General features: G+C 40.1%; 1 protein-coding gene across 1 annotated transcript; it reads left to right on the plus strand.

The window, feature by feature from the left end:
- Positions 1 to 382: 382 nt before the first annotated feature.
- LOC103473582 (ly6/PLAUR domain-containing protein 1-like) lies at positions 383 to 7,570 on the plus strand. The gene is made up of 3 exons (XM_008423920.3): positions 383 to 688; positions 3,667 to 3,798; positions 6,099 to 7,570. The coding sequence occupies exons 1-3, from the start codon at positions 640 to 642 to the stop codon at positions 6,320 to 6,322; spliced, it is 405 nt and encodes a 134-aa protein (XP_008422142.1). The 5' UTR covers positions 383 to 639; the 3' UTR covers positions 6,323 to 7,570.
- The last annotated feature ends 9,077 nt before the right edge of the window (positions 7,571 to 16,647 follow it).

Raw genomic sequence — 16,647 nt, forward strand, 5'->3', positions numbered from 1 at the left:
TCATAGACGTTCTGAATAACGGTGCGCTTCATCGGCCATATTGGTTGTTTTAAAGCTGGAGTTGGTGAGTCGTACCCGGAAAATGGCGGCACAATCAGCTGAAAAAGTCGGAAACCTCAAGATCCGGTCTCAACATCTGTCTGTGTTCAAGTCATGCTGCAGGTAAGACGCTGAGTGCTCATAACCTCCCAATAGAATCCCGCTTCTTAAAAAAAATAAAAATCCGTCTCAATAGAAATGTGACACCAGATTAGATCAAATAAAAACTTTCAAGACTTTTCTTTCCGGCAACATTGAGCAAATGAATCAAGAAAGAATTTACCTCCAGATTAAAAGCTGATGCTTTAGTGAAAAATAAAACGGATTTCTAATAATTAGGATAATGTGATCTTTGTGTGAAGGGAGAGAGGAACGTGGTCACGTGGTGCGGTGGATGCTGCTGCGCTCCAGCTTCTTCCTCTCCAGTCGCTCTGAGCGCAACAACCTGTGCGGAGCTCCGTCCCTCCCTCCTCCACCTCATCCCTCCATCATCCCTCCATCATCCCCAGAGGGGGAGAGGATGAGCCGGCGGACCGACCCCTGCTCCTGCCGCTGATTCCCTCCCGCTCTCATGGTTCTCCTCCGGGCTGCAGGCAGAGGATGCGGCTGCTCGTTTTCGCCACTTTACTGGGACTCTTCCTGGACGCAGGTGGGTCAGCTGGACGCAACAGGACCAGGAACACACACACACACACACACCCCACAAGCTGCATCTGAAATGTAATGTTTGGGAAACCGTTTGATTTTAAGCGCGCGGTAAATACACTTTAGTGGAAAAAAATGCAAAAAAAAAAAGTGCGTTTTTGGCGCAAAATCGTGCGCACTAATCCATTCTCTGCTGATTCTGAAAATTGATTTACATTTTTTTTGTTGTTGCTTGGATTTAAATGCTCAACTTGTCTCTGGAAAAGTTGCAAAAGTGTCCTTTGTTTTTTGTTTTTTTTCCTCTAAATTTACACATTTCTTCACATTTGCGCAGATTTAAGAAAAACGTTTTTTTTTAGTGGTTTCTTCTTAGCGGATGGTTGTGGTGAATCGAGCTGGATTTCAGCTCCTGCTGAGTTTCCACTAATGTCTTCTGGCTCCCCGCTGCTGTGATTAAACAGAACTAACTGAACCCGTCAGCTGAGCTTAACGTGACATGATTCCGTCTGCGGCGGGATTTCATCTCCGGAGTTGTTGAGTTTATTTTATTTCTCCCAGATTGCGGCTGAAATGTGTTTTCCGAGGCGCCAGGTTTCCTCCTGCAGCCGCCTTGCCCTTTCTGCAGGTTCAGTGTGCAGAGCCGACCCCACGGGGAGGTTTCCAGGGCAATAAGAAAAGCTCAGCTGGTGGAGTTAAAAGCCTGGAAAAGAAGAGAGCAGACGCCAGAGATGATGGTTTATTTTTATTTTTATTTTATGTTATTTTATCCGTTTTGTTCTGTAAATGCTCCTTTTATCAAACGCGTTTCCACGGAGCCGCAGCCGCCGCGCTGTTCTCTGGAAATGTGCGCTTTTTTTGTGGCTCCAGGTGCAAATTTGTTTCCAAGCGCAGACCGGAAAAAACAGCAGCAGCTTAAAAAATAGATGCGTTTGTAGAAACCTGGGCTCTGTGCGGAAGTCCAACTAAAAACTAAGAAAAAAGAAGAAGGGGAAAAAAAGAATCGTTTTGATCAGAAACAGATGAGAATTAAGCTGTAAAATGAGTTGAATTATTCACTGTGGAAGGAAACGATGCAGATTTTTCTTTTAGTTGATTCCGGTTACTGATTTATTTATTTATTATTCAACTTCATTCAAACTGATCTGATCATATTTAAATTCAGATCTGTAATTGCCACCTTAACACTTTATATGCTCATTTATCTGTATATAGATCAAATTGAATTTATGGTTAATTTTAAAGATTTGGGGAAAATGTGGAGTTAAAGTGGAATCCTGAATGATTTTATTTGTTTTTTTAGAATTTTATTAGAAATATTGTTATGCAATTCAAAAAACACTGTACTGACCCCAAAGGGGAATTGTTTATCTCTTGTAGCAGTCTGTGTTGCTGCAAATTTGAAGAAACCTCTGACTGAAGACTCTGTTTTTCTAAGACAGTCTGGTGGAGAGGAAGGTCAGGTTGTCCGTTTTGAACCCATTTGGTTTCTAATGAGAGAAACACGAGACTTTGCTCATATTTCTGCCTCGTGTTTCAGATCAGCTTCATTTCTCCCAAAGGCCATGGCGGCCATCATTAGTTTTTTCCTGCTAATGATGTGATGAGCTGGAGCTTATTGATGTGATGAAGAAGCAAAAAAGCAGACGAGATGCGTTCGAGTTTCTGTTAGTGAGATTAAATAATGAATATTGCAAATTAAAATGTTGTTGTGTCGAGGCAGAAGGATCTCCTGTAGCAGTCTGTATTACAGCGGTACTGTAGGCCTCTGTTGCTGTGTAACGGAATGATGGGGAGCAGTTTGTCATATTTTACGTTTGATGAAGAATCCTTTTTGTTTCTTTTGTTGAAGCTGCTGCAGGGTTTGAAATCATAAACAGATTAATTATGCAGCTAATTATAACACATTATGAATTAGCTGACATGGTGCCTTCACTGACCAGAAAAACCCCCCAGATAGTTTTAAAACTCCCTTTGCAACTTTTATAAAAACATCAATTCTTCTTATTATTGCATTTCTCATAAATACTAATCAAACATTTCATTATACGCCAAATAACCTTTTGATTTAGATTCATATCTTTATAAACATATATGCTGTTATTATTATCTATGACAAACACCCAGCTCTTTTCCTTAGTCTTCTAAAGATCACCATAGAAACATTATATATTACAACATTTCTTCATTTTTTAATAAATGCCATTCGGTCCCCCTGACACAAAAACATATTTTTTAATGAATTTTCTAACAATTTAATCCCTAAGAGTCAGAATCAGATTTACATAATTGTGGCTCAAATGAGGAATCTGGTTTTGTTTTTTTAATCCTCAGCGTCTCAAAATATAACATTTAATAAAGCGATGCTTTTATGTATCTGCAGCTATTTTTTCCATAATGTGAAAGAAGGATTGTTGTGACAGTTAAAATTGCTTATTGTGTGAATTTTTTGTCGCACTGTCACTACGATACTTCTGAAAAGCAGATTTAGCAAGTAAAGTTTATTTTTCTGCTTAGTCATCATAAGTTTGTGAGAAAACTGTTTTTTTTCTTCCGTCCAATAAATATTAATTTACAAATCTGATCTGCATTTAAAATCTATAAATACCTTTGGCTGGGAAACATCAAAACAGGACATTATGAGCAGATTTCAACCCCAAAGAATAAAATAGGTACAAATAATAATCTTGAATGGAACAAACAATTCTTGTTCTATTTAATTTAAAGGGAACATTTAAGATTTAAAAGTGGACAAAATTCAAAAAGCAAACAAAAAAACAATGAAAAGTTTAAGCTGGAGAAGCAGAAGTCAACGCTACAAACTGTTTGGCTGTCAGCTTTTATTGAAGTTATTGGCTAGAATTTTTATAGAAAGATACATTAAAGTTAGCATGAAGGCAGATTTAGCGCCTTTTCCGTAATATCTGTGAGATTCAGGTCCGTTTCCTGTCCGCTTCCTGTCCACTTCCTGTTTGCGTGTGACAGGTGACGGCCTCCAGATCCAGTGCTACCAGTGTGAGGGTGTCAACTACGACTGCTCCACGCCCGAGTTCATCGTTAACTGCACAGTCAACGTCCAGGACATGTGCCAGAAGGAGGTTCTGGTCAAACCTGACGGTATGACACCACTTGCTAACTTAAAACCCCCCAACATGGCTAGCGTGCTAATGCCTCCTTCCTGGAGATTTAATTTGTGTTTTCTTCTATTCAGAATTGAGGATGCAAATGGCAAAGTGTCCAATTAGAGCTGCTAGCTTGTTCCGGCTGATCATGTGGGAACATGAGTCAGCGTGGAAACTTACACGACCTCCAAACTCAGTTTCCTCTGAAGCCTGAGAAGCAGGGAGACATTTTCTGCTGTTATGACATTTATTTTTCTTTGATTGCGCGAAACCAAACAAAGATAAACATCTCATTACATCTGCGTCGCATTCGCACCTTTGACATTTGTTTTTTAAAAGGTAACATGAAAAGACGGAAATTATTTCCCTAAAGAAGCCAGCCGTCACCTCTCTCCTTTCTTCGCGTCTCAGATACATTCCTCATGTCTGACTTACCTGGCCCCTCCAGGAGGTCAACACAATCTCCTGTGATTTTCGCTGGAACCGACATTGTTATCTGTTATTTCTCTCCTCCGCAGAGCTTCAAAGGAAGCTGATGTGTGTCCTCACAGCTTTACAGCAGTAGAAGCTTTTGCAGGCAACAACTACCAGTCAGTTCAATCTTTCAACTGGATAAATACATGTATCATTTCTCGCTGTGATATCTTTCTCAGCGCTTGTAAAGTCATAAAACATCTGAAAATCAGCCATTTTATATGGGATAGGATAGCATTAGCTTCCAGTGGTTCAAAATTAAAAATCAAACCAAAGAAAATGAATTACAAGGCTTTTAATACTGTAATTCAAATGCTGAGTGACTTTTAGCTAAAAAAAACCAAAACCCAACAACAACAAAAAGAAAAAAACAAGGAGACAGTCTTACGTTATGGACTCTACTAGCTAGCTTAGCCCTTAAGCCAATTCAGCTAAATGTTGACTTAGCATTATGAAACCAGCTGAATTTATTGAAATGCTAAAGGAACATGCTAAAAAATGTAAGTTTTTCAATAGCATGTGTATGTGGGGTTTCATAAGATACAAACTGTTCATATATTCAAACATAATTAGCTTTATCTGATACTTTCAGAGCTGCTTGGGAACTATTAACTTCCCAAGCCATAATTATACATTTACAAAACTCTAATTTAGCACAAAGAGATGGAAGGTTGTACCTCCTGATAATGTTTGAATTTATCTTAAATGAGAATGTTGAAGTCAGCTCTAGTTAGAAAATGTAATTATTGAATACTGAGCTTTGCCCTGCTGGTGTAAAATGTCCAACTTTAGCTCGAACAAAGGCCAAAACCTCACAATTTATTGCACTGATGGGCTTTTAAAGTAGTTATATCTGTCTAAATGTAGAGTAAAAAGCATAAAAAATAGGCTAATTTCAATCAGTTTGATTGTCACATTTCTGAAACAAAAGCTAGTTGAGCTGTCTCAATGATTAAAGGTATAGCACTGGAAATAGTTTTCACATTACCTTAGCTTTGTTATTCTTTTGAGAGTACCACATATAGGGCTTATTTGATAAATTAGCATTAGCATTAGGTGTAAAGAACAAGTCCTGATGCCTCTGGTAAAAGGGGTTAATGAGAATCTCTACATTTCTTTGCAGATGATTTGCTGCTGTATCAACATGGACTTTTAGCTTTTGGTCACATTTAAGTATTTTAGCTGTTAGAAAAGTTGAGTTGTTAAAAATAACCAGTGAGACTTCATGACATATTTCTTTGGTTTTTGGAACTTTATTTAAAAGTAAATCCAAATAAACGTATTTCAGATAACAGAAGTACATGATAAAAATGTTTGGGTAAATATTTCATTTAGGTGTCTTTCCATGACTTTTATGTCTAAAACTAGATTAACCAAAAAAAAAGATCAGATGTGATTAAATCATGACTTGGGCTTTGTTTAGACCGTATTCTCTACAAGGCTGCTTAGCTGATCATTCTGTTTATTTATTGCAAAAACAAGTTGGCAATTATTGCTGTGGAGGAAGGAAACTCTTCATCTCTCCATGCTGTTGGTGCAGCTAACGCAGCCCGCCTGCTGTAACATAACAGATGTTGCTAATATGGAAGAGCTGGACATGATGAAGCCCGGGCTGTCTGCCGTTTTTCTTTAAGCAGAAATATAGAGCCCACAGATAAATATCAGTTAATAAGATCAGCTGGAGGATCGATGTCTCCATAAGTCAAACAGAGCAATAAACTGCTGCGGCGCGCCGCAACAAGCAAAGCTACCTGAGTAATCTGGTTACTTTAGAGGAAATGCTTCTGTTCAGGAGGCAGTAAAGTCGTCTCCCTCCCGCAGGAACCCACTACAGGAAGTCGTGCGCGTCGTCGTCGGCCTGCCTCATCACCTCCTCCGGCTACCAGCAGTTCTGCACCGGCCGGCTCAACTCGGTGTGCATCAGCTGCTGCAGCACGCCGCTCTGCAACGGCGTCAAGAAGAAGAGACCCGTCCTGTCGGCCGCCGCCTCCAGCAGGCGGGCCCTGCTCTTCCTCACGCCGCCCATGCTGCTCCACCTGACGTAGACGGGCCTCGGACTGAACCAGACGGGGCAGACGTAACTCTTTTTCTGGTTTGTTGCTCACGAGAGCAAAAACAAAAAAAGGAGCCTAATGTATCCCCTCGGTTATTTTGTGTTAATTATTACGCATAGAAATCATTGCATCAACTCCTGTGAAGCACGGTGGTGACAGGGTGATCCTGGGGGCCTGTTGGATCCACAATCATGTTAGTGCTACCAGCTTTTGAATCAGATATCTAAAGAAAAAGCGGCTAAAAGCTTTGATCCCTAGAAACCCAGCCGCTGTTTCTGCTTCAGGAGGTAAGAAGAAAAGCACGGCGGTGGCAGGGTGGTGATACGGGCTTGTTATATATACCTGGGGCTGTTATTTGTCCATCCAGGGTGGACGAAGTTAACTTGTGATTGTTTTCAAATCTGAATGCTGACGTTCTGTTCCAGGTGGGTCCCAGGGTCTGACCGGTGAACGGGTTTGGACTCTGGTTCCCAGTCCCCAGTCGCCGGCGTCGCTTTTCGTGAAGTGGAGTGTAATCGGCATAAACTTTGGATCATTTCAGGCTTTTATTTTATGCTCTTATAGTTTGAAACAGCCTGTGGAGTTGGTTTTGTGTTAATATAGTCATTTCTCAGAATTACACTTTATTTATATTTACATATATATATTTACCCACTGCCAGGTGATATTTTATTCTTCTTTCATTGCAGGAAGTATAAAGGAACCAAAATGCATCTGTTTAAGTTGCTGTCTATTAATCTACAGTCACATAATCGAGCTATTTCTTTAAAAATAATTAGGACAAATTTTTTGTGGGGCATTTAGATGTCTAAGACATGAATTATTATTATTATTATTATTTCAACGACAGCGCAGCATTACAACGAGTGAAAAACAATAAATACGCCTCACAGCTTCAAATTGTACCTGCATGTTCTCTGGACTCCTTAAACTTCAAAAAACGTCAAATTCAAGAGGAACAATTTAAAAAAATAAGCACTTTCAATCTTTGTCATTATTTCCCCAGCGCCTTACATTTCCACCTCACTCTGCAGGGTTTGAATGTGTTTGTGCTCGACGCGCCGTGGACAATAAAGTGTCAGATGTTATTTATTTATTTGAGACCGATTCGACCGTCTGTTTTTACAGTGCTCTAGTTATGGTAGAGGAGGGACGTCCATGGCTTCTTCTAAAGAGTCTTCTGTGAAGAGTAACGCTGTATTCTGCTGATATGTGGTTTCAATAAATGTTGCAGAAAAATCGGCTCTTAAATCGTGTTTGTGGCAAATTGGCAGAAGGTCCTGGCATTTCTTCATGCTAATTCTTTTCCAACCCATTTGTTGTATTTATCATCCTCTATAACATTTGAGATAAACTTGATATTTGAATGTTCTTGATTAAGAAAGTAGCATCTTGTGTGATCAACTTAATTCGCAATGTTTGAGTGAAATGGAGGTAGAGCTTTGGGTATTGGAAGCAATTCCAAGATGGCTGATTACAGCTAACATGGTTCCAACACACACAAAGAAAATATATGATTAAAACTTTGGATTCATAAGAAAGTAAAACGTTGAATTAGATGGAATCTAACAGATACCAACCCATCAAGGAGACGGTCGATCCAGTGCAGTCCAGCTGCAGCGGCCTCAATCAGTAACAACTTCAACACCAATGACTGTTGTTGTGTTCAATGACTGGAAAACATTCTGACGTTGATGAAATTCACACCACTCCATTCACCGGCCTTATAGTCTTATCCTGGTAATTAGCGCAGTTAGCATCAAAGGACAGCGGTCTCCTGTTGACCTTTACTCTGACACTAGAAAAAAGTAAAAACATTTCCCGATGTTTCATAACAGACTGAGGTTAAAAGGTCCAAAATGAGAAACTTTTCTGTACCTTGTTGATTCTTCCCTTTTATCTACTGAAAGTCTTGCTCTCTCTCGCTGTCCCACAGCCTGGTACGGCTTAAAATGGTGTGTTCACTGGAACAGGGTTCTGGAGTTCCGGTCACTGGACATCGTCGTTATATTTTTTGTTTTTCATAAATTTTGCAGCCCTACTGAAATGTAAAATGAAAACACACCCAGACAGAAGCAGAACAACCAATCTGTTGGGAACCAGGGTGTTTAATCTGTCAATCACCATTTCTTCCTTCCTGGCTCCACCAGCTCTGATTCCTGCTGTTTCGGCTCCTCCACGCTGGAAACACCTTCCCACAGGTAACCTGTAATCTATGTAGATCTTCTCTAAGTCTGTTGTTGAGAGCGTCATGTCTTCTGCCGTCATCTGTTGGGGCAGCAGCATCAGAGCCAGTCACCTAAAAAGACTCAACAACCTGATACAGAAGACTGGTTCTGTTCTGTGGACTGTGGAACCTCTGGAAATGATCCAAAGTAAAATAAAAAGAAACTATGGACAACCCTGACCATTCTCTTCATGAGACCGTCTCGAGAAAACGGACTGTCTTCAGTCAGAGGCTTCTCCAGATTCAGTGCAGCACAGACTGCTACAGGAGGTCTTTCCCCCCAACAGCCATCACCATCTTCAATAACTCATAAAAGAATCTAAATTAATGAGTTACAACAACATTTATTTTCTCTACAAGATCAATAAAGTACTTTTCAAATTTGAATTTGAAATTTAGTTTCCCAGCATGTCTGGTTCAGGCTTGATCACTGACACACAACAGAACTTCCTATTGGATTAACATGTTTCGTTTTCCAAACCACTGAAGAACTTGGAGCAGCGTGAACAGCATGACGGTTTAGGTACGGCTAAATAATGCAGGCGGTAGTTAGCGGCCGGCTGTGTGGAGGGCGTCCTGCCGACTGGATGACTGAGCATCATTAGGCCTGAACACGAAGGACGGCTGATGATCACAGCGGGAAAGTGCCGACTGCAGCTCTCCAGGGGCTAAGAAGCAGCAAAAACAGCAGATTATTAAAAATAATAAGACCCTCCTCTGCCTGGCTCTAATGGCCGTCGAGCCGGGCCCTGACAGCGGTCATACTTCAGCTGATGAGGGACCTCTGTATACCCAGCAGGCCAGGCTGCGGCGGAAAGAGGGCCGAATTATTTGTTTGTGTGTGGGCGAGGATCAAAAACCTCCAGGGAGTCAATTACCCCTCCATCGTCCTGCTGGAGGAAGCGGCCCTCACTTCCTGTGAATCGATGGGGCGCCGCCGCCCCCGCTGCAAGGCCGGCTCTGGAGGAATTAGAAACTGGTTTAGCTGGATTAGGCTCCAGGCTGGATTTAGGGGCTCAAACACTAACCTTACTTTGGTAAATGGGGGGGAAACTGCGTTCTTGTTAAAGCAGCTCCAACACCGGCCTAGTCAAAGCAGCTCCAAGGAGGGATCATTTACAAGCACCTGACCTGCAAAAACTCTAGAAAAAATACAAAAAACCTGCTATTCGTAATGTTGTTTTTGTATTTCAGTAAATGTTTTTAGTATCTATTTTCATTCGGTTTGTTTAATAGATTAATTGATTCAAACTCTTGGGGGGGGCGGGGGGGGGGTTCCTCATTTTAGACATGATGGGAGCTCTGCTGCCCTCTGGTGGACAATTGATACCAATTGGACAATTGATGTTCAAAAGCATTCACCTGCTCATTTATTTTTACCCCTCCTTACCCAGACAGTGAGTCATGAGAGACAAGGTAAGTTGATGTTTAATGATAAAAACTAAATCTATGTGGAACTGAAGTGTTTTATTCAGTTTATTCCAACCTTCAATACTTTTAATATACAATAAAAATAATGTTTACATGTAGACTTTAATAAAAACACACTGACGGTACCAATAGTCCAGTTTATTCACATCTTCATCTGGTACATTACTGCCACCCGCTGGTGGAAACAGGAGCCAGCAATAAAATCCCTTCATTCAAGCCTGAAATCTAGTTAACAGGAATATTAGCTGGGAAAATTATCCCACATCATTGCAACAAAAATAAAGACAAATGTCGAGATGTAAGTTTATAGATACTATCTTTATTTATACATAAATAAACACTCAAAAAAACACTTTAAATCCCCTGTATTACATTAATGTTTTTATTCTTAATATTCTTCTGATTCCTTTAAAAAATGTTAGGGTTTTTGAGACTTTAAAATTACACAGTAGTAAACTATTTCCAAACTTTTGCACCTTTGATGTCAGACATGTCCTGCATGGTTTGACTGAGAAAGGCACACATGATAAACTGGCTGCATATTTGTTGAATTCTTGTGAATCTGACCACCACTCATATGGTTTTAAATAACACTGGTCTAGTCGAGGTTGGTGGAGTTAATGAGTTTTAAGTCCAGAAAAGTGACAGTAATGCCTCATGAAGTCGAAAATTCCAACTTGAAAAGTTAAAGAATTCTTGCAGAAAGGCTACCTCAAAATCCAATATGGCTGCTGTTCATTAATCTCAAAGTGATAGTTATAATAAACACATTTTTACACTACGAATAGTTTGTTTTTAATTGAATTAGCGGCCCACATAGTAATACATACCATTTTTCCTTTATGGCATTTTATGAGCCAGATCAGCTGCAGGTGGTGAGACAACACATTAGTTACAATTAGTCCATGGGCCAGACCATTTTTTGTCCATTTCAGGGTGGCAAAGTCTATCAATATTTTTTTAAAGATACATGTCTCCAGTTAATATTTTGGTATGATAGCCCTTCCAAAATGGTAGCTGAGTCATAGTTATCAGCTCATGAAGTAAACAACCCCTTTGGAAAAGTTCTGTTTTTTGAGACTGGTGTATCTCTGGTTTAGGGTCATGTTACAGACTTGGGCTATAACCTTAACTGGTGTATATGTTGGGGGTTATTGGGGGTTTGTTTAGCGTGTCACTTGTGTCTAGTTTGTTAGTTATAAAAAAGTTAATCAGTAATAGTAGAAATGTACACTTACATATACTTTAGGATGCTGTATTGGCCTATTTATCAGATTTTGTGAGTTTTTCCATCTTGGGCTACACAATAGTAGCTCATGATGGCCACATAGAGACATAGCAGAATGAGGGAGGAGACCACCCTCATTAAATGACAAATTCTGAGGTAAAAATTAAAAAAATATTATTTTCAGATGCTTAGCCTACTATTGACAGCATAATTCAGATTATTGTATTAAATTTCTGCCAACAGATGATAACCTTAGGCATATCGGTACCATCTACATTATGCTTGCTGAGGATGTTGATGTCAATCAGGCCCACAAATGAGTTTGTTAAAAAATAAAATCAGTAAGATGTAACCATTTAGGTTCAGCATGTAACTTTTATTTAAAAATCTATGCATTTATTAAAACTATCACTCTGCTGTCCTGAGACCCTCCTCCTGGCTCTGATTGGTTGTTTCAATTTAGCACTGCGAGAAGGCAAAGGGGTTTGATTTTTCTTCTCAGATTATTTGTCTTAGCACACTGTGACAACATGGTGACAGTTTCAACAAATATATAATTGAATTTTTTTCCCTAAAATGTACATACTGCAGCATTGAACTGCCTTTGTTTGCATGCTGTTCATACCCTCTGGTAGCTACACGATTTAGCTGAATAGCCTTACCCTCTACTAATTTCTACTTATCTAGAACAAAGTTTAGTGCTGGTTTACAGTTACAGACCTTGAAATAGTGTTGACTTTGTGTATTTATTTTTTCAGATGACACATAGCTATTAACAGTAAATTAGGATGTTCACCATTTGAGTATCATTAACCCATTTGGAAATATTCCAGTGTGTGTTTGTAAGTAAGGATACTAAGACACCTGGAGGAACCGAAGGTTTCATTTTAAAAGCCAGAGCAGCTACCAGATACTATCTCACCTCAGAAAACAGACTTCAGTATCTAAGGTAACTTAAGGTGCTTTTCTACTGGCAAGTCACACACTAACCGGTTAGTGCGTGGTTCGGTTCTACCCCTGGTAGTGAGTTTTTCCATTACCCGCTCTGTTCCTCACTATCATGGGAGGGCCTTTAGCGCAGCAATTGGTCAATTCTCCGCAGAGGTTTGCAGTGACACTCAGCCATGGAGAACCTCAAGCTTATGGTTCAGATGGACTCAAAGATATTTCATTTTGTTTTATAGAAATTCATTGCTGGCCCAAACATAATGATAGAGGCTTCGATCAGCTGATTATTTTGCGATATATGAAATCGCTTTGGTCCCTACCTTGATAGGTCCGGCTAGTACTGCCCTTGAAGTAGATACGGAAATCTGAGAACAGCCAGCCAGAGCTGCGCTGGATCTGCTAAAGGAAAATGAATCTGGCCGAGGTGGACTGAGGCCAAGTGGCAGGCTGGTGGAAAAGCGCTTTTAGGAACATGACAGACAACGAGCCGACAGAAAGTGTGAGACATTATGGCCTACAGAAGCCTGGGATAGAGATGGACAGGGCAGATATTCCTTTGTAGAACTTATGGAGAAAAGCTGGGTAAACCCTCTAAGACAGCATCAGTCAGACATAGTCAGTCTTTTCACCGGATTCATTGTATCACTAAACATAGTCAGTGATTTGCTGTAAGCTCATCATGCTGGAGAGGAAGCTTATAAAAAGTTCAGAACAGGTCATTTAGAAAAATAATTACTAACAACCACATTCCATAACACAATAAAAACATTCCTAAGCTTCAAGAATAGTGGGGTAACACTCTTTTTACGCCACCGTTTTAGCTATCTAACAAAGGAAAGAAGGCAGGTTGAAATATTTTGAGTGTACCATAATAGTTTAACAAAGAAGAGACTTTCAGATTTAAGAAGTCTTTGGTCGTCCCCTTGATCCATGGCCTTCACTCATGTTCATAACTCTAGCAAGTTTCCTCTCGCAAGAGAGTTGGAATAATCAGTTGATGTTGAATAATAGTCTGCATGGATCATTGGTGGAATGAAAGTTGTTCAAAAACTAAAAGGTGATGGCAAGACTTATTATAATAAGCATACTAATATTACTTTATACCTACATAAGGATGCTGGATGAGGATTTCAGCTCAGCTTTTAACTCCATCAACTCCTGACAAGTTGGTGGAGAGGCTAGAGTCCCTGGTACTAGGAGCAGGACTGTCCTGGTGGATCAGGAATTTTTAAACCAACAAACCCCAGCATGTCCAAATCAACTCCCTTACCTTCTCCACAGTCACACTTGGCACAGGTATGCCCCAAGGCTGTGTCCTCAGCCCCATCCATTACTTCCCATTTACCCATGACTGCAAAGCTACCAAGAACAGTTTGTCTTGTTCAAAAATGTGGATGACACAACTATATACAGAAGAGGCTCAAAGGCTAATAGCATGGTAAACCAATAGTGAAGGGAGAATTCCCTTACCTTAAATACCAAGGAAATAATATTCAACTTCAGGACAAAGAGGACAATCCATCCAGGGCTGAGCATAGATGGTGAGCAAGTAGAAAGGGTCAGCAGTTTCAAATTTCTGGGAGTCTGCATCTAAAAGGATTTCACCTGAACCTTTAAAACCAAATACCTCTTTAAAAAAATCCCAGCAGAGACTCATGTTGTCTGAGAGCCTTTGCAGTGTCATCTAAGAAGCTGATGACCAGATTCTGTCACTGACTTACTGCTGTACAGTGTAGGTACTCCGACTGTACAGCAGCAGACAAGGCACCGCTCTACTCCAGTTTTCCTGGAACATTAAGTTGCTTCTCCACCATTAGCATATTTAGAAGCACGAACATTAGGTTGATTGACAGCGCTTAGAGAACAACCAGTCAAAAACACCCAGTCAGGAGGAGGGTCTTAGCACTGTCAATCAACCTCATGTTCATGCTTCTAAATATGCTAATGGTGGAGAAGCAACTTAATGTTCCAGGAAAACTGGGGTAGAGCAGCACTTATATGAGGATGATTGACAGCGCTAAGACCCTCTTCTTGGCTCTGATTGGTTGTGTCTGACAGGGCAGAATATTTGTTCAGATAACAGCAGATCCAGAGGGAGAAGACAGAGGACCTAATTCTTTTCACAGATTATCTGTCTTATGTTTTCGGGACATAGTGATCATTTTAATTAAATAAAATTTTTATTTTTTTTTAACAAACGTTACATACTGCAGCTTTACGTAGAGAGCAGGAGACAGTCATGTAGAAGATCTTTAGGGACTATGATATATATTAAAAACTGACTGGACATACAAATTAATTGACTTAAAGTTATACGTTTACATATTTTTCCTTTTAAATATTTATTTTTATTTGACTACAAACATTTATACTTTGAGCAATTTTTCACTTTTTTATTGGCAATTCTATTACTCAAGGCAATACATTTTAATGTCAGCATATGATGACAATAAGTTCTCTGTCTTTCTGTCTGACTATGGTCTTCCTATCTATATAGCCAGCCAGCTGGTAGAGGTTTATGTCCTCACATCTAATAGTCTAATAGCTTACTATCTTGCTATGAATTTCTCCCATCTATTAGACTTTATGTGAGGACCTCCAGCATCAGGAACAGTCGGGTAGCATGCAAGCTACCTGATGTGCAAACAAGCTGAAGAGCTCAGAAATGTGCAAGCTCTAATGTTGCACCAAGACTGCTTTGCTAATGTAAGACTGCATGCTGGTAAGGTCGTTTAGCCAATGAATTTAGGTATGTATAACAAGGGACACATCTAAAAGTTGCAGGACTCTGGCCCTTGAGGAATGCAGTTTGAGACCACTGCCTTAGTCTGTTGAGTGTTGCAGTTGTTAACTTCCTCTCAGGTACAGCTGGGTTAAAAGAAATGTGGTAGTAAATGAATAGCAGACAAACAAAGGCTGTTCAATGCTGCTGGTCACCTGAAGCTTAACAGTTACGCTTTCTTGACTGATTTTTACCCAGAAAGCACATGGGCAAAAACCGTTAGTGAAACGGTCACTGGGACTGACTAGTATATATTTCATTGAGGGAAACTTGGATTGCAGTGTTCATAACAAACACGTGTGTTCATCTGCTCTACCGCTAGCAGACAACCGTACTGATTAAATAACATAAAAGTCAAGCAGTTCCCTAAAAGTCCAACAGATGGCAGCAATGTGCCAAACAAAACACCCACAGTTTACAGGACACACCTCCTGCCAAAGAGCCCCCTGGTGGTTGAAGAAAAAGTCGGGCGCCGATTTATGTTTTCGCATCCACCTGAATAATGTGCAGTTGCGCCACTGGTGGGGCGCTATACCCCCCCACCGCGAGGCAGCACCGCGCTACAGGCTACGGCTCGGAGCCGGGCTGCTGAAGTAGAGCCGGTGGTGGAAAAGGGACATTAAATTTTATTCACAAACAATTCTATGTTGTTAGTTGGGAGCATACACACGAATAAAACGTAAATACGTCTGTAGTTGAAGGGCCCATTTCCGCCTCCTTCTCTGCAGTCCGCTCCAACTCACGTGACATGACGTTCGAGCTTCAGTCTGTCATGTCACCTTGCTGACGTCAGCTGCCTTGGGCCTATGCAACACACCAGTGACGTGGCTAGATAAGTAAACTGTCATGTGACGTCACAGAGGGGTTGTATATATATTTATATATATACATAAGATCTGTTATTTGTATTCATCTTCATTCGCATAGTTTCATTATTGGACGTTCGAGAAATTTTACAATGAGTTACTTTGTGAGATTTTCTAATTGGATTGGAGCTGGACTGGGGATCAACAATCTAGGACCAAGAAAACCAGCCCAGAACTACAACACAGAGGCATTTACATACAACACAACCCTCAAAAAAGCGGGAATAATTCAAAATTACAACCTGGTTGAAAAAACAAGAAGATTTTGTACAGGAGTGCCATTGTCTGGCGTTGAACTTTTAAAAGCTTTGCATTTACCAACTGAAGTTAAATCCTGTTCAACTCAAACGCCCCGCAATGTTTTTAGATATGGTAGTATGCCTCTCTTCCGACTTCCAGATTTTGATGAAGTGAGGAGGCCTAGAAGCTGTTGAGGCTTCTAGGCCTCAACATGTAAGGTAAGGTAAAGTAAGTAAGGTCAGATAATTTTATTTATATAGCATATTTTCTGCAACAAGGCAATTCAAAGTGGTTTACATGAGTTAAAATGAAATACAAACAAAACTAGAAAAATAGCTGTTCCTAGCGAAACAGCCGTGAGAATGCATATTTGCAGAATGATTGCTGCAGAAATGCCAGAAAAAGTGGAGCAAAGCTTAAGAAGTAGAAGAAAGCAGAAGAAATAGAAATAGTTGAAACAGTTGAACAGTGAGATAAATAAAAAAAAGCATAAATTTAGTAGAAGGAGAAATTAGTACACAACCAGAAATATTTGAAGAAGTGAAACATAGCAAAACAAAGCAAAAAGGAGCAAAAGAAGCATATTTGCAGAAT

Source organism: Poecilia reticulata, chromosome 2, assembly GCF_904066995.2.
Source record: "Poecilia reticulata chromosome 2, P_reticulata-male-v2, whole genome shotgun sequence".
NCBI classification, from domain to species: domain Eukaryota; kingdom Metazoa; phylum Chordata; class Actinopteri; order Cyprinodontiformes; family Poeciliidae; genus Poecilia; species Poecilia reticulata.

What these genes read in the sequence shown, in the direction of transcription:
- LOC103473582 (XM_008423920.3), top strand. Translation starts at nt 640, where the DNA reads ATGCGGCTGCTCGTTTTCGCCACTTTACTGGGACTCTTCCTGGACGCA. An exon ending in GGGACTCTTCCTGGACGCAG is followed by an intron (nt 689 to 3,666) that starts GTGGGTCAGCTG and finishes TGCGTGTGACAG; the next exon opens with GTGACGGCCTCCAGATCCAG. An exon ending in GGTTCTGGTCAAACCTGACG is followed by an intron (nt 3,799 to 6,098) that starts GTATGACACCAC and finishes TCCCTCCCGCAG; the next exon opens with GAACCCACTACAGGAAGTCG.